Raw genomic sequence first — 23,092 nt, 5'->3', positions numbered from 1 at the left:
TACCGCAAATCAAGGCAACCTGGCTTTGTCCAGCTGACAACACGCTGAGGGAGAGCAACGACCCATTCAAAATCCTGGAGACTCTCTTATTTTCCCAACAGTTCTAATTTTATAAAGTGGTAAGAGAACATAAAGACAACTATCTGCCAACTAAAAAAAAATTTTAAAAAATATATGGCATATTAAAGAAGTCTAGATATCCGCGGCACAAAATACCAGACACAACTCAAATGGTACCGATGCTCCTGAAAAACCAAAATGTGCAAGAAACTTTAAAATGCACGTGAAGAACAGCTCTGCAGTAAAAATAGTGCTAGCCAGCTCTGGTTACAGTGCACAGCCACAGACAGTGCACTGTAAATGTCTGGCCTGACATGCAATGAGAATTTCCATCTGGAAATGCAGTGGTATCTGCACAAGTTTATGAGGAAGGAGCACCTGTACTGGCAGACTCTGCGCTGCCTCAAGCCATGAATTTACACCTCCGTGTCTGCTGCAGTGGAGACAGGCACAGCAATGACAGTCCCTGTGAACTCCATGTGCTTTCCTAACCACACACTCCAGGCCATGCAGTCTATGGCAGCAAGAGCCGGCTGCAGCCCTGCTCTTCCCCACACTCCTTCCAAGGGCTGCCTGTCCCAGATGGTAAAGACCTGAGATGTGTGCACAGTCCAGAATCATTGCATTTCTACCCAAATCCCAGCCAGGTGGCAATGAGCTTGTGTTTGGACCTGCCTGTCCCAGATGGTAAAGACCTGAGATGTGTGCACAGTCCAGAATCATTGCATTTCTACCCAAATCCCAGCCAGGTGGCAATGAGCTTGTGTTTGGACCAAGGAAGATGGGCCCCGGCAGAGCCACGGGGTGCCTGCTTTCCGGGCCAGGGAACTGCTGCCCCCAGCCCGCAACTCGAGAACCCTTCTTTCCATTAATGATTTCAGCTCTGCAACAAGAAGGTCCCCCGAATTTAACTAGAAAAGCCTTTGAAGTGTCACCCGAACCTGATCTTTATTAACTGCAGTCTATCAGACACATAAGGCATCAATGCATAATGTGGCAAGTGCATTTATTACTGCTTTATGTTTTTCCACTCTGTAGCACTTTACATCTGAAAATGCAGTCTGTCTAATAATGGGGAAGAAAGCTCAACCAAACAGATGGAAAAATAAGTATTTCTGCTTAACTTCACAGGTTTGTGGCTTTTTTCTTTTTAAATTCTGACAGATCCATCTGATTAAACTGAAATAACTTACTTTATTTCAGATTCACAGCAACTTGTAAAAGATTCAAGTCCAGCTTTGGTTTTAAATAAAATGTTAGTCACTCATCCATCCCACACAAAGCATCTCCAATGATCTAACGTGCATTACTGGAAACGTTTGGAACTACTACCTTAGGAGGGGCTAATCAAGGAGCTATATTAGGAAAACTAACAGTACATTTCCTCAGCAATACCAAAAATGTGTCAAGAAAATACTCCAGCTCTGTTTAACGCTAAAATTTTACAAATACTACTGCAAAAAAACCCCAAGCAACCAACCAACCAAAAATCGGAGAAACAATAATTGGTTTCTAGAAGATGGAAGTTGAGCAATTAGAAAATGGAAGACAAATACTGGAAACAGAGCGTGCTGGAACAGAGTATTGTCTGGTGTAAAGTGATACACAAGTATGTCCAGCAAAAGACCAGATGACTAGTCTTCTTAAAGGTGGCGGGTTTTAAAATGCAGTTACTATTTTACTGTCCCAATTTTTTTAGGACCCAGGCTCCTGAGCAAAGAGCTACTTCAGTATCGAGATTGGAGTTTACACGGAATATTCTTTCCACGCTCCCAAGCAAGCATCAAAAGCTTGCCACCAGGAGAAATCATAACTGCTTTGTACCGCTGCTGTTCCCGTCTCAGCAGGGCTATCACTTTTCTATATAAATATGCTGCACTAAAAAGTCCCACAGATACAAGAATCCCTCCAAACAAATACCTGTTTATAGAAATATTACACAGTGCTCAAGGTGCCTAAACTGCATGCTACTGCCCTATTTAACAGGAAATCAATGGAAAGCTATTGCCATTTCACACAATACGGTTCAAAGTCTGAAGAATGCCTTAAAGGGGAAGCTTTCAGCTTCATCATCTTCCACTGTCTCATCTGTCTACATTATTCAAATACACCTGCAAAATGGAACATGTTTTATTAGTCCTTCTCAGAAAATGGGAGGTTTATGTACTAAGAACAGTTGCTTCCATATACCAGCAGTAGCCTTCTTTATACTAGAAATAGCAGCCACTCCAAAACCCTCCTCTGAAAGGCACCACCAATATCAGCTATGGAAGATCCTGAGACAAACTCCTGCTTGATCCATCTTCAGTAAAGTCCACAGACTTTAGGCAAACTTGATGTATCTAGTCCTAGTATCTAGCCCTAGTTTCTGGAAAATTATGTCACTGTGATAAAACATCTACTCTGGGGTTTCCGGCAGTATTTTATTAATTTTTTTTGAAGTATTGTTCTTGGAGCTGCCTGTTCTTTCAGTTTTTATGTGACTCACATTCTACCAGCTTCTGCAGTGGGCAGGAGCAATCCTCCAGCAGTTGTCCCTGTGACAGCCCAATCAACTTCAATGGAAACTCATTTGAATGCATTCCATTTAAATGACTGATCTTTGTGTGGGAGGAGGCACTACCTGAATGGTTCCAGCGGGAGGACTAAAAGTTTAATGAAGTTTCTGATTGGCATTACCACGATAATCTACTTTTTAATTAAAAATTCATACTGCAGCAATAATCACTATATTTCTAGAGAAGGAGCTCTCGTCTAAGAAACAACCAGGCAACAGAAATGTCAATGTGATGTTACATGGGAGAGAAACATACAGGCAAATGTACAGCTGTTACTGCAACCAGGGGGAGTTTGAAATAAGTCTGTTAGGACAATTTATTTTGTCGTTTTTGTTAAAAAAAAAAAAAATCGCGATGTGGAACAATTTGCTTTCCACAAAAAAATTAACATCTTTAGAGCAATTTAATTGCAACTTAAAAACAACTTTGAGTTTGCAGGAACCAGTGTAACAGAAATTGCAGCACTGTTCAGATTTTAGAGCTCTTGTTTCCATCAAAAATGAGGTTTTGATACAACACACACTTAAACTGTTTCTGTGGTATATTCTTTCCTCCTAGGTCATATACTTCAAAGAAAAAGAAAAAAAGGCACCTCAAAGCAACTGGCAGACACATTTGTCTTATTTTAGAATGGTTTAATATAGCTGCAGCTGGTAGCACTGTCCATTTACTGATGAGTTTGTCCAACTTTAACCTCTCCGAGTAAAACCTTCCGCTCCTGTTATCTGTTTTAATCTCTTTTTATTTTTCTGACTGAAGCATTACATCCCAGAATGAGCCCAAAGGAAAACGAAAGGAAAAAGTGTTTTATTTTTTTCCCATGCTGCCAATATTCTGATTTTTTTTTTCCAAACATCAGTGCCTATTCTATTTTAATGAGTGAAATTATGTCAGCCAGGAAAGTGGGCATTTTTTTTTCAAGAATGCACCCTCTGCTTTTTCTATAGAAATCCACTCAAGTATTGTCAGGCCACAAGAATTTTGAAAATAATGCTGATAACATACTTTGTACACTTTCAATCAAAGCTTGTTAAAGTTCTGCATCTAACCTAGAGGAACAACCTGTTTTCAAGTTGGTCCACACCTGAGGCTCGAAGAGGCTGAGAAGCTTCCCAGGAGTTACTGGAAAGTGCTCTTGAGGTCTGTAATAGGGCAAGGACTGAAAATTAAGAAATCTCTCTTCTGCTTTTAATAACCACTTGTGCCTGTACCTAAAATGCATGGAATACTTTGGAAAAACATAAATCTGGGGACTGGCATTCAAGAGACGAGGCTGGATGAGCAAGCCAGCTGAAGAGGGGACTGAGAAGAAGAAAGTGAAACTGGATGAAACTGGAAAGAAGCAGGAACTATGTAAAAAAAAAGAAAGACTGGAGACAGAAGAGATGGGGAGAAAAGATTAAAAATATGAGACAAGGTACTAAGAAAGTGAGAAGTGTGACTGAGGAGAAAATACAGTGGGACAGCTCCAGCCAGAGGAAGAAGCAGAGACAGGCTGTGGAGAAAGGGCAGAAAGACCTGTGATGAGAAAGACAAGCACACCACAGCAAAGCCCTTTCACTGCCCTGTGGTGCTCACAGAGGGCAAACTCCCTCTGCCAGTGGCTCAGCTGAACGATCTGACCAGTTGTGCGAATACTGATATCTCACATGATGGCAATCTGCTCTTGAAGGCTTTTTTTGGTTGGTTTAAACACTAGAAAGTAAGCCACAGGGCCTTAAAAGAATGTTTAATCTCAAGTTACAAGAGACTGTCCATCCAGTTACGATTATCACTTGGCTCTTTCTGCCTGTGAGGTCCACTCTCAATTCCATGATTGCATACCACTTTCCCCATGTGATCTCTGACTCATTCAGTGTGCAGAATGGACTCTGGGAAACGTTTAGCTGGAAGGGTTGTCTACATAATCTCTGTCTCATTCACTGTAAAATCTAGTAGGTATAAATGGACACACAGAATAAGGAACATGAAGGACAGTCTACAGTTTCTGGAATAGCTACTCTACCAGTTTTGAGGGGGGAAATGTCACCTCCGGTGCAATTACTTAATCCAATCCTTTTCACTTTGTGAACTATGTACTTTCTGGTTTGGGGGTCTGACTGAAAACCTCTGGACCTGATTTGCAGATGAGCTGCCAAATCATAATTACAGTTTTGGCAATGCAAATTTTGCTTTGACTATTGTCAAGTAATAAATAGGTTACTGAGCATGGGGAAAAAAATTCAATTCAAACTACTTGACAAGCAGCACTAATTATGGAACACTTCTATTAAACCTCATTCTTCCGTTTGCCAGTTCCATTTCTTACAAGAGATTAGGTCTTGCTATCACACTGCAGGTTTGTGAATTTTAAAGCAAACACTGCAGTAATAGCATCAACAACTAGTCCTTAGAGAAGCCTTTTTTTCTCATCTTCTGCAGGGAGCATTTTTAAGGCAGGGAGCCAAAGGCTGACTAAAAAGAGAATAACACCGACTAGTGTATCACTCTTAACTAAGCACTTGATCTATGCAGGGACCCTGGGGTAAAAGACTATATTATCAGCTAATTAAATAGTTTTCTTAACACGAGAGTTAGCAGAGGATTGCTCACAAAACTCCAGTTTTGAAAGCTCTAAACCTCTTGCAGGTTTGACTTTGTCCTTCTTAATGGCATTTTGCTGCTCAAACTAAAACCTCACATCATCCAAAAAAGCTGTCCTCAGAAAGTGACCCAAGGTGAGGTCTCAAAAAAGCCAGCAAGGCCATCAGTATCCATTGCTGTCTTTAACAAAATGAAGATGCAAACAGAGATTCAGGAAAAGCAGCACGTGGGTTGGCTGTGGCACCTCACTGAATGCTGCAGCCGAAAGCCAAAGCCGGTTTGCAGAACGAGGCAGGGGATGTTTCCCTGGCCTCTTCCCCCTGCAGAGCAGCCAGTGCCTCTGTGACACCGCTTGACAGATATAAACAACACAGGACTGGTTATTCCACAAACGTAAGTCAAGAGTTTGAAGATAAACAGCCTTAGCAACTCATCACTAGACAGAAGCTCTGTTTAATTACTCTTGTGCAATATGCTGCCTGCAGAGGTGTTACTTCTGGACAGCACAACCGATGAAATAGATCAAGTGCAAGAAAAGATGAGACAGAGCGCACCAGACTGGTTTGGGTTCTGTTGTTATTTTTTAATCTCACCACAATTTCAATTATTTCTGGGGTTTGCATTGTTCTGTAGGCAGTTAGCTCTTAATGTACTATATGCAAAAGGTTTGTTTACCTGCTCCAGGCGCTGCAGGGCTTGCAGTGCCACGTTTCTTTCACACCACGTCTGGGGGAGAGGGTTTTTGGCTTCCATCCCTAGTCTGTGGTTAGGCAAAGGAACACATGCTTGCTAGACATAATTTGACATTTATGTTTCCTAACTTTCTACACAATTTTCTGTTTCCAAGCCCAGCTTAAAAAATCTAAAATTTAAAAAAAAAAAAATCAACAACAAAGACAACATCCCCCCTTCCCCCAAAACCCACAAAACTAAAAACTCGGCAGCAGTGCTAACAGACAACTTTTTCAGTATCCATGGCTTAACTGTGGCAACTTCTCCTGCATTTCCCTCTTCCTCTACTCAGCCCGGTCAGTACAAGAGAGGACTGCGATTGTACTGATGGCAGTTTCACTGCAAGTCCCTGAATTCATGTAATGTATGTTCTTTTCCTGCTATCTGGCTTGAAAATGTCTTAAATTTATGCACTGATATCAGCAATAACTGAACTAATCTTCTAAAAATACCAGGAAAAAGCTACTCCTTTCATGTGCCGAAGCAGACACTGGCATCTGACAAATGGTGGTTTTTATACCTGTAATTAATGGGAATAGTTAACAAATATTCATAAAAACAGCATTAAAAAGCTATTTGTGAATTAACCGTGACATCTGCAGCCTCCTCTGGTTTGAAAACCTGGATACAATTAAACTAACATATCAATAACGCACATTTCTTGTTCAAATTATGCGAGTGTTGAAAAATTCCACACCGGAATTTCAGACAAACACTTTTGTCAATATGAATTGACAAGAAGAAACAAAGACAAGCTGGAATGCCTTCAGCTCTCTCCCACAACACTTGATAAACACATATTGATAAATGACACTACTCAAATTTACAACACACTATTAAAAACAACTACAAATGTATCATGAATGCAACCATCTGCTTGCAACTCTGAAGTCTCCATTTTCTTGATGAGCTTCCCCTTCAAATCTTGGCAAAGAAGTCACATCTGAATGATAATCAAGCAACCTAAATCACCCTGAGTCCTTTTCTACTGCAGAACACAAACCCCTGCTCCATTTCAACAAGAATCCCAATGAAGTTTCCAAATCACTCCACAGGATTTTAAGTGCTAATGCTGCTACTCATAACTGATGAAGTGATGGAGTAACTGTGGATCTTTTTCCTCTTTCCTCTTCTCCAAGACACATGTATTCATTTACACCAAGAATTAGCAAGGTAACGTCTCGGACAATTCCAACTGCTACATGAAACCTCCCATTCAAAGTTCACCAAGAAGTTAGGAAAGAAAAGCTTTAGGCAACCGATTTTCATTTTCAGGCACTTAGGTGAATTACTAACATTTTTATGTCACACTGTTATTACACAAAAATGAGGGTCTGAATCTTCAGCTATTCAGACACAAATGCACTCCACTTGAGGCACACTTCTCCAGCTACATCACGCAACACATGCAACAGGCTCAGAATTTCAAAATAAACCTCACAGAAGAAAAAGGCAGCTCAATGCTCCCTGCAGTACCATAAAATACTAAAGTACTGCTGTTAACCATACATTTTGAAGTACTCGTGTACATTAGAAGTCAAGAAAATATATATTGAGAAGTTGACAGAGTCCCTGGAAGATTCACCTCCCAGAGTGTTCAACTTCTTACCACAACAGGGCATGATTCCTGGAGTCCTAGATGTTGAATTAGTTTGAAGTGGCTTAGATTTATTGATCAAACTAAGTAACTCAATTTTCAATTAAAACCAACAAGCCTCTAGACATCAAGGTTTTCAGAATTGTGTGGTTTTGGACTTTTTAGGAACACTTTACTATGTTAGTAAGTAATTAACCTAGTAATAATAAATTTGTGTAAAACAGCTAACTGTGTTACTGCCACAAGTACAGAGCACACTTGCATAATAAAACCCTTGGAGAGAGCTTTTAAAGTTACTCCAACATACTCCTCCTGATGATTTACAGCAGACAGTTTCTCATTATTATTTAAGCTCTAATAAGAATGTCATAATGCAAAATACTTTCTAATACAGGGGTCCTGGATGTTGAAGGGGATGTCATGTAACCACAGTGCAGAGATGGAGAGGAAACAGTTGTGGTCCAAGAGTTTCATCAAAGATGTCTCTGGGACTCTTCTGTGCTCAAGTGACAACTGACCAAACTACACAAGACCCTTTAAGGGCAATAGCTCTGTGCCAGCCTCTGGTAAGTTCAGCCTGTACTGGTGACAAATCATTCTGAATTAATATTTACACACCTCTGCTGCAAATAGCAGAACATTCAAAAAGGAAGACAGTACAGCCCAAAGTAATGCAAGCTTTTAGTAGGTTTCCTACACACCCACAGAATGTCAAACTACCAAACCTACACACAATCCCACAGTGTTTGCATGGAAAATTCCTCACATAAAGTCAAGTTTAAATTTCCTCAGGAAAAGGTATGTCATCTTAACCCCACTTTGCCACTTATGTCAAACACCTACTCTATACAAATCTCAAAATGAGAATAAATAAACCCTACGGCAACTCCTTAGGAATAAGAAGAGGCTTTTCAGTCTAAAAAAAAAAAAATCACCTAAAAATACATAGGCTTTTGTTAGTCTTCACCTCAATGTGTGAGCACCCCAATTACATTAAAGAGTGTCTGGGAATTAAATTTTCTGTTCCGTACAAAATTAAACATTTCCATTTCTATCTTAGCTAAAACTTGAAACACTAGAAATGCTTCAGTTTCTATAGAGTGGAAAATTTTCAAAACTGCTTGGGCAGAACACCCGTGAGCTTGTGGATGGCCCAAGACCCCAGCTGCCAGGGGACCCTGCCAATGCCTACCTATGTGCTTAGGTGACAGAAAAGCACATCACTGTTTAATGGACTCAACACATTCCTACAGAACATTGTAATTCTATTTAATTAAGGTTCTGCGTCCAAAAAAAGCCTTTCAATGGCACAGTTGTAACTCAGCATCAGTATCAATAAGACTGTTTGGAAAATCAAGTATTTTAATTTGTCCCATCATGATAGAGCTGAGGATTGATCCTGAGTTTTTTTATCTCACCTCATCTCTTCACGTGTAAAACCTCTCTCCATTTCCAAAACTCTCTTCAGATATTTCCCATTCCCTGCTCAGGTGCTGTTCTCAAAAGCTCTGCACACAGGAGCACAGATCCAAGCAGAGGACTCTTACTCAGAACCAAAAGCCAGATTTTCCATAGCTGTGCTACCACACTACTAGCAGGCATGGCTGCAAAGGCAGGCCAAGAAAATAAAAGTCATCATTGTCTTCTGATCCTATCGAGATCCTTCTCCACGACACAACTGACCTCTTGCTAAAACACCAGTCACATAAAATACTGAGAAAAACAACGCAGTGTAACTGGAGACATGACAGTAATCCACATGAACCAGTGGGCAAACTAGCAGCCAGGAATGGAACTGGACAAGCTCAGCAAAATTTTATCCATAAATATTTCACTGAGCCCTCAGGAGTTACATTTTCATACATTTTACCTTGACTTTTCCAAAGTCCTACATGAATTTGGTCAAAGATTTCACACCTCAAGCCATTGCTAAATTCAGATTTTACACCCATTTAGCATCACTCTTCATGCTGAAACTACCTTAAGTAGTCTGGAATGTCCAGAATCCTGAAAGCTTCCTTGTGTACACTGCCCAAGTGACCTGCAGCCTGGAGTTGGTTTACAAATATATTCTCACACATTCAGGCACTCATGAAGAGCCAGTGACTTGGCAGTGCTGGAGACAATTAATTACAGAAAGTGCTCGGTAAACAAATGTTCCATTTGAGTTGCTTCCTTTGTTCTGGTGACAAACCACGCAAAGAAGGTTGATCTCAAATTCTACTTCAACCACACATGCATATACTTCTTTCTCCTTTAGTGCAGGGAGAAATAAGGGAGATTTACTCCCTACTTCCCTGTTTCTGAAGGAATTGAGAGTGCATTGGAAGAATCCTATTGTGTGGCAGGTAGGTTATGGTTTCAGTTAGATCAGCCAGAGCTGTTTGCGCAGAAAGGAGAGATGTTTGCTGCCTGTTTCCTGCCAAAGAGGCTGACAGGCAGCTGTGTGCTCTGAGGTGAGCTTGTATGCACGGTGCTGAACAGGGGAAGCCACTTCTATAAGAAGAAAATAGGTTTAACGACCTGCAGGAACACTTGAACAAATACAAGCACTTCCGAGGTTCTCCCTAACCAAACCTCACAAGTTTACCTTTATGAATCAATCTGTCAGTCATGGGAAATGAGTCCAGCTATCAATGAAAAAACAATAAATGTACAATAATGAGGAAATGACCTAATGGACCAAGGCAGATTAACTTAATTTGTTATTAATTAGTTGCCCTTAGGAGAAACTGCAGAGGGAGTGGCCAAACAGCAGGGATAAGGGTTAACAGAATACTTCCAATAAATGAGATTTTCAGTTTTGGTATGCTCCAGGAAGAAGTGAAGGAAAAAAAGAAATAAAAAGATATTGTTCTCTGCTTGCTGGCAAGACCAATGGTACATGTCGCTGCTGATAAATTAAATTAAAGCCCATGTGCAGAAGCATTTAATCAGGAAGAACAAGCAAACAAAGTGAAACACTATTAGCCTTGTTTTGCTCTCATCCAGACCCTATACGAAAACTGTTCTTAGCAACCTTTTTTTTATAATTACATTAATTACCACATTTTAGGGAGAAAAATAACCCTGAATAGCAATTACAGCCTCTCCAAGGGTAACAGAAACATTACGAAATAAAGAATATCACTACGTAGAGCTCCATGCCTAGCAGAAGAGACTTCAGCTACAATTTCTCTTTGCTATTAAGTCTTCTGTACTACAGATTTCATTATAACTGCATTTATACAAGCAACAATGGCAAAGAGACAGCAGCAGTGTGCCTATCCATGTTTTCTCTTCGTCTGTTGAATTCTGTTTAAACAACAGATCCTAAAACTGAAAATATTGAAATATGAAAAAATACGAAAATATTTTCATTCCTGTTCCCCTCCATCAAAAGAAATCTGCCAATGGCCAAACCAGTCAGCATGCTGACCTCCATGTCCAATTCACAAGCTCACTGCCCTCTACTCTCAAGCTCACTTGTCATTCACAACAAACATCCTCTACAAACTCTCCTTCTCCATACCCTGGCAATCTTGGATTGCTTCTTTCTTCCACCTCACTTCTAACTTCCTCATCTCTTACCCCTTGCCCTCTGAAAAGACCTCTTTTCCTGGAAACAATTTTGTCACATTAAGTCAGGCAGAATACTGTCCAACTTTGTGCCCTGATGTGTGAGGGATGAAATAAAGACTGGGACGTTTGTGTGTCGCTTGGACACAGTGAGCAAATTTAGCTCAGAAAACTTTCCAAATTAATGCCCGTGCACTAAGGTCATTTCCCATTTCCTTCAAAAAACAGAAAGTGTTTTTCAAAAGAGCAATTTGTCCCAGAGCCTATTCTCAGAGGCTCAAATTGGCCCTTCATGTTTTCCATTCCAGACAAATACACTAAAGGTTTCTTGACATTAGTTCTTTTCAATCAACTGCTCCAGTCTCAATCAATGGATTTTATTCATAAATAAAGTGAGAGTAATAACTAAGAAGCAAAAAGGAACTCATCTGATTTGTTTAGGTTGTGGTTTTGTTATCCTGTGTTCCATTGTTACATTTCCACTACGTAGGTTCCACTAAACGAAACAGGATTTCTAGGAGGCAGAAGAATCAGATGTTCACCCATCCAAAAATCATGGCCTGTCATGTCAACTTATACAGACTTCTCCTGGACATTCTGCTTCTAATATTCAAATACAGGCTTCTTAATGTTTGTAACATTAAGTTAGATTAGCAGGACAAATAAGAAAAACATATTAGGAAGACATACTTTGGGAAATACTAAAAGGGCACAGGCAGAATCTGGAAGTTTTAGCAGGATGAAAACCACTAATGGGGACAAAGAACAAAAACCTCGCTTGCCTCCCACATACAATGGGAGACTGCCCGGAGCATGGTACACCCAGCCAAACATTTTTGAACCAAATAATAGCAGATTAAGTTTTATTTAAAAATTAACACAGAACAGATTTTTACTCCAATAAATTAGGAAGTTAAAATCAAAGCACGTAGAACCGAATGCTGGTAAAAGTAGCATCTGTCACAGAATGCAGAGAGCACCATGGAAAGACACTGGAACGATCCAGGCTACTGGGGGCTGTCTCTAAACGCTGGTTAGAACATGACTAGCCCTCACAAAGGGACAACCTCATCTCATGGGACTGAGAAGTAGACAGCTTTCATAACATGGCCTATCCAACTCCATTTTTCCGTTTCTTTCGTGGAAAAACATTAAGCTTGTCAGTGACTGTGGTGGTTTCACCCTGGCTGCGTGAAAACCAGGTACCCACGAGAGCCACTCTATCACTCCCCTCCACAACTGAACAGGAAATAGGAAATATAACAAAGGGTTAACGGGTTGAGATAAGGATCAGCAGAGAGCGCTCACCCATTACTGCCACGGGCAGAACAAACCTGACTTGGGGAAATTGACTGAATTTATTACCAACCAAAATCAGAGCATGACACTGCAAAGTAAAACGAATCTTAAAAACACCTTCCCCCTACCTCCCCCTTCTTTCCAGCTCTACCACTTTCCCTCAGTGGCTCAGGGAGACAAAATGGGGGTTATGGTCAGTTCATCACAGGTTGTTTCTGCTGCTGCTCAGGGACAAGAGTCCTTCCCCTGCTGCAGCACAGGGCCCCTCCCATGAGACACAGTTCTCCACAAACTTCTCCAAGGTGACTGCTTCCCATGAGCTACAGTTCTTCATTAACTTCCCCAGTGTGGTCCCCACAGGGTCACAAGTCCTGTCATCAGACCTGCTCCACCGTGGGCTGCTCTCTCTCCACGGGTCTGCAGCCCCTGGCAGGAGCCTGCTCCAGCATGGGAGCCTCTGCCTGTCCCACTACCTCCCTCAATTACTACCCTTACCTCAAATTCTTTCACGTTCCCAGGTTTCATCAAATTGGAACTGTACATATTGGTAAATGAAGTGACTGCTTAAAACCCTTGAAGGTAGGTATTGGGTAACTGTAATACTATGGATCTACTTTCAGTATTCCCACGACACCCTAAAGTAAGTCCACAAAAACAATCATTACATTAATTTTAAAAAATTCAACTTAACTTGGTGATTAGGTGAACATTTTGCATCCTAGGGAAAAGCAATGAACACATGAAACACAGGAAAAGCAGACTCACATTTGTGTTGCAGAGTTTATATTGCTTGTAGGCTCCAATGCACACGATGGCTGCAGCCCTCTGGGGCTGGGGCTGCCCCTGCAGGGCCTGGGGGCTGGAGTCACTGCCGTGGAACAGACTCTGAGACACAGGGAACGAAGGTGATTGATACACTGAGGGCCCCAGGACCTGCTGGCCCACCTGAGGCCCACCTGGCTCTTGGTAAAGATTCCCGTGCTGCAGAGAAGGAGCAGCTGCCTGGCTGTAGGAGTTCATGAGGCTGGGACTCTGGTGGAATAGGTGGTTCCTTGACGACTGGCGCTGCCTCCGCAGCTTCTGAGGCTGCTGACCAGTATCAGTCTGTAAGGGTAAAATGTATGGCACTTTTCCATATCCATACTTTCCTGGACCAATAGGATTTCTGTTTCTGCTTCTGAAAACAGAGCAAGAGAGAGAAAACAGTTACTGAAGCCATAAGCAAAGGAGCAGTTAGGTATTTACATGACTTGTAATAAATATGAACAAGATGCAGTCTAGCCTGATGTATCAGGAATCTCAGAAGCCTTGATCCTAACACTGCAGTCTGACAAGTCAATTGGCAAAAAACATTCTTTCCAGTTCAGAGCAATGAGTGAATACAGTTCTTCTGGGTGACATTTGCAGCTCAGAAAGGGAGACACCATTAAAGAAAAATAATTTTCTTTCTGTACATAAAATACATTTATGTTTTCAATACAGATGCAAAACAGACTTGAACGCCAGTGAAAACCAGAGATTATAAATTGACATACTTATTTTCTAGAAACAGAAGTGTTACAGATGTCAGACAGCCACCAGATCAAAGGGATCTTTCTTTGAGTTTGTTTATATTTGGGTTTGTTTTCTTCCCAAGTCTTACATTCTCCCAGGACTCTTGCTAGCTGGGAACCCTGAAAGTCATTTACCTCCCATTCCAGCCTTATGGCCACGTGGGGCTTTTAATCAATCTTCCTGGCTCAAGATGTGTGAACGAGAGTGCTGATTTGCCCTGGCAGATAAGCGACCAGCACTCTTGAACTGTTAATCTGCTCTGGGACCATGACACTCATTGTTGAGGCAAGCTTTTGGTAGTTACAGCAGAGAGAGTAGTATAATGGTTTCTGGAATTAAGGGAGGGAAAGAAAAGCTTCCATAACTATGCAGGACTGCAAAGAGAACCCCTAAGCCTTGTGCCTACTTAGCCCAACCTAAACCAGAGTGAGATTACACAGCATTAGTTTTTCTGTTGCTCCCTAGGCTGAAGAAGAGCAAAAGAGTATTAGAGGAAAGGAAGTATTCAACAGTATTTGCAGTCAGCTGGGAGAAAAAAAAAGGGAAAAAATGCTACCAAGAATGGAGTTACCATCTAAAGGTAAATTACTGCCTAACAGAAAAACATATGTAGAAAAGCATTACATAATTCATGTCAGACCACAGCCAGCAGACATCTCTGATCTACTGTGTTCACCTCAAGCAGAGGCATAACAGCTGTGCAATGCAGATCAGACAATCTCCTTTCTTTGGGCACAATTCTTATCATAAACACACACACCTTTCTGATTGCTCAAAGCTCTTTAGCATTTTGATAACAAAAACGATGGGCCCCTTTAAACTTAAGCCAACCTAAATATATTCTTTATTTCAAGAAACACATTTGCCCAGACAAGTAAGAAAATCAGGTTTTGCTCTATGAACGTAAGGGTTGTAGCAAACACGATGATGGCGATGATGATGATGATGTAGCCTTCTTAGTGTTGTAACTTTTAACAATTTCTCTCATGCTGAGAATATGTCAGCTGTGAATAGTAGGAACTGGCCCCCTTTAGCACATTTGCAGTGTCTAAAAGGAATGTGGCTGTCGTAGCCTTTTCTAATTTTAGCCATAAGCAAACGTGTGCCTTGGCAAATCAATGCACTATCGCTGCCTCAGAGACTTGATGCTAAGAGCAATGCTTTGAACCTCAAGTGGTCTTCAAGACTGAAGCACTTTCAGAGCTGGTGGGCTGGTTATTTATATTGAATAGAAACCCTCTTTGAACTGAGGATATACAGTGTCTTTAAAACACACAGGTAAGATTAGAAATTTCCTGGGCCTCCACCTCTTCCCATAAGTGCTCTTTACACAGCCTCTCTCATACCGTTTTCATTTTTTCCCTTTTTCCATCTCTTCCTCTCTCCTTACATTTCTCCCACTGCCTCTAAATGGAAGTTCCCTGGCTTACTTCCAGCTGAAGCATAACTCGTTTTCTTTCTCTTCTGATGTCAGGCAGAATAACGAATGTCTTTCCATGAGCTTTTCAGCATTTCATTTATCTTATCTCCTAGTATCAAAGAATTTCTCTTGTAAATGAAAAACTGCAAGGGTGAACATTAGCAAAACCACTCATGTATGACAACAAGGAAGACTTGTTGTACAACTGCTGGAAAGTTTCCTTAGAATGAACCCAGAGAAACTTCTGATTTCCCACCTTTTCAATCACAACCTTTCACAGTTTCTGAAGAAATAATGTAATGGTTTGGAAAGGTAACCTTCAGCCACCAGTTTCACCAGGGAGAAGGAGAAAAAAAACTGCATAGGAATTACAGGGGTTTTTTTCCCCCCAAGATTTTCTCTTGTCTATTGGCAGAAATAATTCCACAAGCAGAGGGAGATGGCTTTCTTCCCTGTATTCCCAGTCACAACAACCACACTTATAAAAGACAACAGAATCTCACCACGGATCCTCAGATAGAGTGAAAACAACACCTAGACTTGTCTTTTCATTTTGTGTAGAGTTCGGTCAAGTTTGAAGCTTTCTTTCAAAATTTTCAAAGGCTTCCTTTACCAGGGGTCCTGCCCTGGAATGAACATTCAAGTCTCTAACACGCTAAGGAAACCCCTGTCCACAGTGAGCCTGGTCCTGCTGCACTCCTGGGCGCCCAGGTCCAGGTACTCTCCAGGTTCTTGCTGGTTCTCCTCCCTTTGGAATTCAGCAGCTGCCCACAATCTGTTCTCCCAAGTGCTGCTGGCTGTGGCTGTGTCCTATCAGCACAGCAACCAACCCAGAGTTAGCACCTACTCAAGCTGAACTTAGCACTGATGTATCAGCAGAAACAGAGGGTTTATGTGCAAGATGAAAGTGGAAGAAAAGACAGAAGACAGGTTACACATTTGATTAATAGCCTTATTTCCCAAAAATTATTTCATATTATTTACCACTGCAAAATCTTTTAAATCATACTGATTTGTGCTTTAGCATTGCTGTTACTCATTTCCATTTCAAACAATGCTCCAAAACTGCAGTTCTTTGACTTCAGCTAGAAAATTAGTCCTAAAGGAGCTGAGTCCCCTTAGATCCCTATCAAAGCTCTTTGGCTTATCTTTAAGCCCTTCTACTCATCATGGTTTTAACAGTACTGCTTTTTAGTAGGCAAAATCCTCTATAACTGAAACAATTACATACATTCTAACTTATTAAATCTATTTCTGTGGATAAGTATACCAATATTTAAGCTAATACTTGAGGTCATAGCAAATTATCTCTTTTGCAGCACTACACTGCTGTAATTAATTGACAGGTTTTAAAGGACACGACCCATCTACTCAGTTCAAGTGTTTAGTACAGAGTTGCCTTGGTTCTTTTTCTGAACAACTGAAAGTGACTTTTAGCTATTCCTATCAGCAATAACTATTGAAATGTTACTCCAATATTTAAAATGCAATTAAGAAAAAAAAAGGGCGGGGGGGGGGGGAGGAGGAGATGGAAAAGTCCTTGGAAACACAAAATGTCAAATCGGAAAAAACCTGGTCCTAATTCCATAAGTTTTGTTAATAGGATTGCTATGGGCATATATTTTTAATGTACTTTTTTATTACTCCTAGATAATATTCTTAAAATAATTTCAGACATGCATTTTTAATCCGTGGCATTTCCTCCATAATTCAAAACTGTGACTGGCCTACAATTGTCCAAGTCAATCATTTACTTTCCAGCCCTCCTACTGCTTTTAATTTTCTTTCATGCTTTATATATTATTAGGCACACAGTTAACAAGGTGTACTTTAAAAAGATTCCACCATAAATTTTTTCCCCCTTAAGTCACAAAATAAACTGTCTTACACTATTCATAACTGTTAGTGAGTTTACGCCTCACAGTATTTTAGCAGATTCTCTGACAGGAATAATTTTTAACAAAAATAACTGATATACTGGATCTGGGAACAAGTTTCCATCTACTAAAGGAGAGCTCCCACCAGTCAGGTTGATTCCCATCAAAAGCCACCATGCATTGCCTCTCCCACTGCACCACAGCCTGTGCTGCTCCGCATTCCACGTACTCACTTTTCACCAGCTCTGAATCAGTCTGGAGGAAACCACTTAAACATGAATGAAAGAAAGGAGCCCTTTGACTGTTTTATATTACAAAATGCATGCCTGTCTGCTCACTGATCTAGAAACTGGCCTTACAGCAGTGAGCAGATACCTCTGTGAAATGTTTGGTCACAGCAGCTCAGGCAGCCCTTCTGAGAGAGCATCACATACTGCAAAGCGAGGCCAAGAGCACCAACTTCTGCCACACCCCAGCATGCTGCTCCATTCACAGCACCAACTTCTGCCACACCCCAGCACGCTGCTCCATTCACAGCACCAACTTCTGCCACACTCCAGAACACTGCTCCTTCACAGCACCAACTTCTGCACACCCCAGCACGCTGTTCCCTTCTCAGCACCAACTTCTGCCACACCCCAGCACACTGCTCCTTCACAGCACCAACTTCTGCACACTCCAGCACCACTGCTCCGTTCACAGCACACTGCAGGGCAGTTCATCAGGGCAGGCTGTCACTGTATCTCACTGATTGGCATTTTCATTAACTAAAGCAAGGGAACTAACTGCCTTTTTTACATTCATGGTGACTTTGGTAACCACACCACGATTTGTGGATATGCACTGCTTCCCATGTATCACACATACATAAGAGTATTAATATTACTGTGAGCATGTTTGTCCTAAAAAATTCAACTGCTAGAATTCACAGAGTAACCAACAATGTCGAAAAAGCGTTTCTTCTGAAGAAAAATGGATTATACCACATTACACCCCACGCACTCTATATCATATTATATTATCATATTTCTATATCATATTAGGGGGGAAAGATATTTAGATTTTCCTGATACAATGGAATTAATGAATAAGATCATTAAATAAACTGTCTCGTAGGTTTAATTAATGGGATGTGGACTATCTTAAATGAAATTTTCCATCCTCAGAGATCACCACTGATACCACAATTCAGCACAGCTGAGTAACTTAGTATATTTGCTTTTACTGATCTCTCAGCAAGTGCTGTATAACCTCATTTATGGACTTTCAACACTGAGATAGGATTCCAAAATTCAAACCCAAATACTTCAATCCTCTTTTTCAACAACACCTCTGATCCCAGACAATTCTTAGCTTCTTCTTTAAGATTTGATTGAATAATACAACCATGCAGTTGGCAGTGAAACCAGCAGAAAATCAATGCAAGTAACCTCATAACTCTGCTGAGGTGCCTTACAAATGATGTGGGAGGTTTGGCTGTTTCTAGCCCTCACTGACGGGGCAATAATTTAGTGACCAAAGAGCAGCAGTGTTCTCACTTGCCCTCCTTCAGTGAGCCCAGCTCAGGAAGGGTTGAAATGTTCAGTAGTAAGACTAAGAAAGCTCAGGTGGTTTGCAGTTATAGTTTTGTGTTAGGTGGTTACTTCTGGTAATCCCACTCAAAGCATGCTTGCAGTAGCATAATAAAAATTGGTATTAATTTGATAACAATAAGTGAGGCCTAGAGCATGTCGTGGGGATCAATACCCAGATGAGAGGTGTGACAGCAAAAAGTCAACCTGAGGCCTCAGCCATCCCAGCTAGCTACTCATTTTGTGAAGAAATACCTCATTTGATCACTATTGCTACAAGATCCTGTCCAGAATTTTATTAGGGAGGAAAATAAACATCTTTCTCACATGGCTTTAACCCCCCCCATTGCTACCAAAATGAATCCTTTGATTACCATTGCTGCTCTTAGATCTGTCTGGAAAATTTATCCTTAGAAAGGGATCCAACCCTTCTCTCTCTGTCTTCCTTCTGTACACACACCAACCCACAATAAGCTTTTATAACCATGGTGGGCTTGGGGTAAAATCCATCACATTTTCATTCTGTGAGAGAAACAATGAAAGGAGGGGTGGCTAAGTACTCGAGCTGGGTTTCATTCCAGATACTAAGAAAAGCAAACACTCATGCCAACAAATATAAAGCCTCACAACTTGAGAAAATAATACCTTCTTGAACCTGAAGCTCCAGCAATCACACATTTTTCCACCTCTAGGAACCGGAACTGACAAGAACAGGTCACAGAAATTGTATCCCAACACGTGGCTACTGGTTAAGGAAATAACGACAGAATTGTCCTTTTAAAAGTTAACTGTAGACCTGCCAACAGAGTGACCTACATTTGCCTGGTCAAAGCATCTGTGAGAGGGGCAAGAGAAATACTTTCAGAAAGGAAATTCTGGTTTGACATTAAATGATGCACTCTTCCTTTCCATTGCTCAAAGGCCCAGAAATGCAGACTGACCTTGCAGAGGGTACAGAGCAGCACAGCAGACCTGCACGTCAGCTGCTGGCAGCAGAATAAAGACCCAGAGCTACAGCCATGTGAGAAGTCAATGACTTTTGGATTATTTCCTCAGTGCAAATTTTTCCTCTCACTCCTCTTCCAAATACACAAGAAATGCTTTAGGGAAGCCCTTTCCTTATTAACATACTTCTTTAATTTCCACTATTTATGCAAGAATGCTTTAGTTATTTCATCATTCTGGTGATAATCCTAATTTTTTTTCTTTTTGCTCCTATGACCCCAGACACAAAGTACTGATCATGATCACACAAGTGGACACTGAGGTTTGCTGCTCCACCACTAAAGCCTACATGAGGAGGAAGTGAAGGTGGCAGCTGTAAGCATGCTACATTCAGCACATCAGTGAGAAATTGTGGTTCTGTCTTCTCCATCATCAAAACCGAGAATTGGAAATGCAACATTTAAGAAGCACTAAAACCCAGTCCACAAATAACATTTCCTTTCAAGACGTGTTTTCTCTCTTAAAGCATGTTATCTTTCTGCATGCCCTTATTACTTTTCCATGTGTGCCTCTCTATGAAGATGTCTAAATGCTTTAGTATTTTTTCACTGTCTCTGCCTTCTTGGTTTGTGATGTGCTCCATGCACTCCAGCTAGGTGAAAAATAACAAACCAAGTCCGTGCTACAGGGAACTCAGCTCTTCAAAGCTGGGGAGAGCTCCCTGTCTCTGCCAGTGGACAGCCCAGAGAACCTTCAGCTTTCTTTTATACTCACTCCGGTGACTGACTGTAATTAACGCATTTCAATCGTGCAAGAACTCTTCTTACTGCACTGAGTTAAACAGGGGAGCACTGAAATTTTTGAAACCAGGCTTCTAATTGTAGGTACCTCAAACCTCACTCTCCCCAAACTTCTCATGCAGTTCTGGTTCCTAATGCCTAACTAAGCTAGGTTTCAAAAGCTGAAAATGTGAATACCCTCTTCAAAGACAAGACACAGCAAATTTTATGATATTCAAATTCTGTCTTGAATTTCGCTAAAAAAAACCCCAATCAGTTCTTTGTCAGCTGCTTGGAAGCAGGCAGAGAACTCTTCCACTTGCTGGTAAATGATACAAACACACCGGGCTGCTGTATAGGACTGCTATTGCTGTTGAAACTCTTTGCCTTGGAAGCCATCCAATTTCATTCTACCATGTTATCGATGTGAGCTTATCTCAGTCACAGATGTCCTCCTCTCTAATTGTTTTATGGAAGTCTGCTAAAATTACAGCTTTTATATAAAGTTCAGTACAGTAAATAAAAACACCCCAAAAAGTTTCCACTGACTGTACAAACTGTGAAAACACAAGTGTTATTTAACAGCCTGACATGAATTTCCAATATCATCCTTTTAGTGAACACTAAACACAGTTCTACAGTATAACAATCATGTGTAGAGTAACTCACATTTTGAAATCCATTTTCAATATACCTGACAGGAACAGTAATCTTTGTAAAGAAAGTTTTTACTCTCGGTTTTGTAAATCAAGGAAAACTATTAGGTTTGTCACTCAAATAATCCCATTTTCAAATAACATTTTTTGTTCTCATTCTGTTTTTACAGTCATCACCAAGGAATCTGAAAGTTATGCAATACAACAGGCTTTAAAGCCACCAGGGACCTCCTAACACAAGATGGAAATAACTTATTATGCAAGTAAGATTAAAACACTGACCTTGAATCCACAGTCTTTAGCCAAGGGGCAGAGTGTGTGGGGGTGGAAAATCAACTGTGGTACAGACGCTTGTACTGTGCTTAGGAAAGCACAAGAATTTTCAAAAGCAAATGCCTCCATCGCACAGGAAAGTGAGCATTTTAATATTTCCCATGGCACGGCACTTCCTAGGAAATAACAGGGCTTCAGTTCTGCACGCTCAGTATCATTTTCTGCTCACCACGGTCTCATGTTGCAGCCAATCCTGCAGCGATTGTTCCAAACCACGGCAGTGTGTGCTGGCCTGCAGAGGCCACCAGAGCAGCAAGGGACAGCCCGTGGGGACGGGAGCCCAGCAGAGCTGCTGCAGAGCCAGGCCAGCTGGGATTCCCTTGAACACAGAGGTGCCAAGGGCTACAGCAAAGAGCCTTTGGATGACTTCGTGCTGATGGTTCAAGGCCAGGCTCCCAGTGGCAGCAATAACCCAGCCATGCACCACAGCCCGGGGCTCTCACACTGCACAGCCCAGAACAGAAGTGCAGCAAAGCAAATTATTAAGTAGGAAAACAGAAAAAAGAAAATATGACTTTTGCCTTGATGCACTCACGTTAACACTACTAATCCTGTCTCTGGCACTCCCTCAGCTTCTGTAAGACCATCAGTGCCACCCTGAATTTATACTCAACAGGTCTAGGCCATCATTTGCACCTGTTTGACAGAAAGACAAAGCAGTGACAAAGGAAATTGGCAACACCTGAGAAGATCTGAACAGCTGGTCCCAATTTTTGAGACTCATGCTTCCCTGAGACAGGCAGGAGCTTAACAGGTTAATTCTATTTTCAAGTATTCTTTTATGTGGAGTTTCTTACAGGGGTTGAGAATGTCTTTATCAGCAGCAACAGAGTTCTACTGTCTTATTCCAGTCAGGCTGGAATACTGTCTTATTCCAGTCAGGCTGGAATACTGCCTCAAGGTAAGATTCTTTCCTACGTTGTTAAGGACAGCAAAATGACTGCTTCACAAGCAATCTTCAAGATGCAGATGATATAAAGGAAGGGGTTTTGTTTGTGTTTGGGGAGGAGGACTGGGGTGTTTTATGTTTTGTTTGGGTTGGGTTTTTTTGTCAGTTACCCCAAAAAACCTCTCTTCATGCATCTCCCAGGAGAGAGCTGAGAGGGAAAGAACCAGAGAGCTGCTGGAGTATATATTCAGAGGGAAGATGAAGAGAACAGACATTTACAGAGTGCTCCACCCCAGGGGACCTCCATACCTGTTCTGCTCAGTCCCCAAACTGGAAACACATCTATTCTCCTTTCACACATATATATAAAAAAAAAATCTGATAGATTGATTTCTAAGTGAATAAAGAAGTGTTTCTCCAGAAGTGGGAAAATTAATTGGAATTACTTGTAAGAGCACAGCTCCACCCAGCCTTAAACACTGTTACTATGAAATTAATAAAAACACATAGTGTTTAAAATATTCTATATATTAAACAACCACTTTTTTTTTCTTCAAACAGCTAAAAGGTGGTAGGAAGAAAAAAAAAAAAGAGGAAACAAAAAGGCAGTAAGTAGAAGAACAAAACAAGAGTCTTGAGTAGAAATACAGTTAACAGACGGCTGACCCTCCTTTATGAAAA

General features: G+C 41.1%; 1 protein-coding gene across 1 annotated transcript in view; it reads right to left on the bottom strand.

The window, feature by feature from the left end:
- The window catches only part of THSD4 (thrombospondin type 1 domain containing 4), a 234,124-nt gene that overhangs the window by 172,289 nt on the left and 38,743 nt on the right, over positions 1–23,092 (bottom strand). The window contains exon 5 of the mRNA XM_066196706.1: positions 13,153–13,564. Coding sequence (XP_066052803.1) covers positions 13,153–13,564 — 412 coding nt within the window. The remainder of the gene's footprint in view (positions 1–13,152; positions 13,565–23,092) is intronic.

Source organism: Chamaea fasciata, unplaced genomic scaffold, assembly GCF_029207755.1.
Source record: "Chamaea fasciata isolate MVZ Bird 193981 ecotype frontalis unplaced genomic scaffold, bChaFas1.0.hap1 SCAF_14, whole genome shotgun sequence".
Classification (NCBI taxonomy): Eukaryota; Metazoa; Chordata; class Aves; order Passeriformes; family Sylviidae; genus Chamaea; species Chamaea fasciata.
The sequence above is the reverse complement of the archived record's forward strand: the minus strand, read 5'-3'. Positions and strand labels throughout refer to the sequence as shown.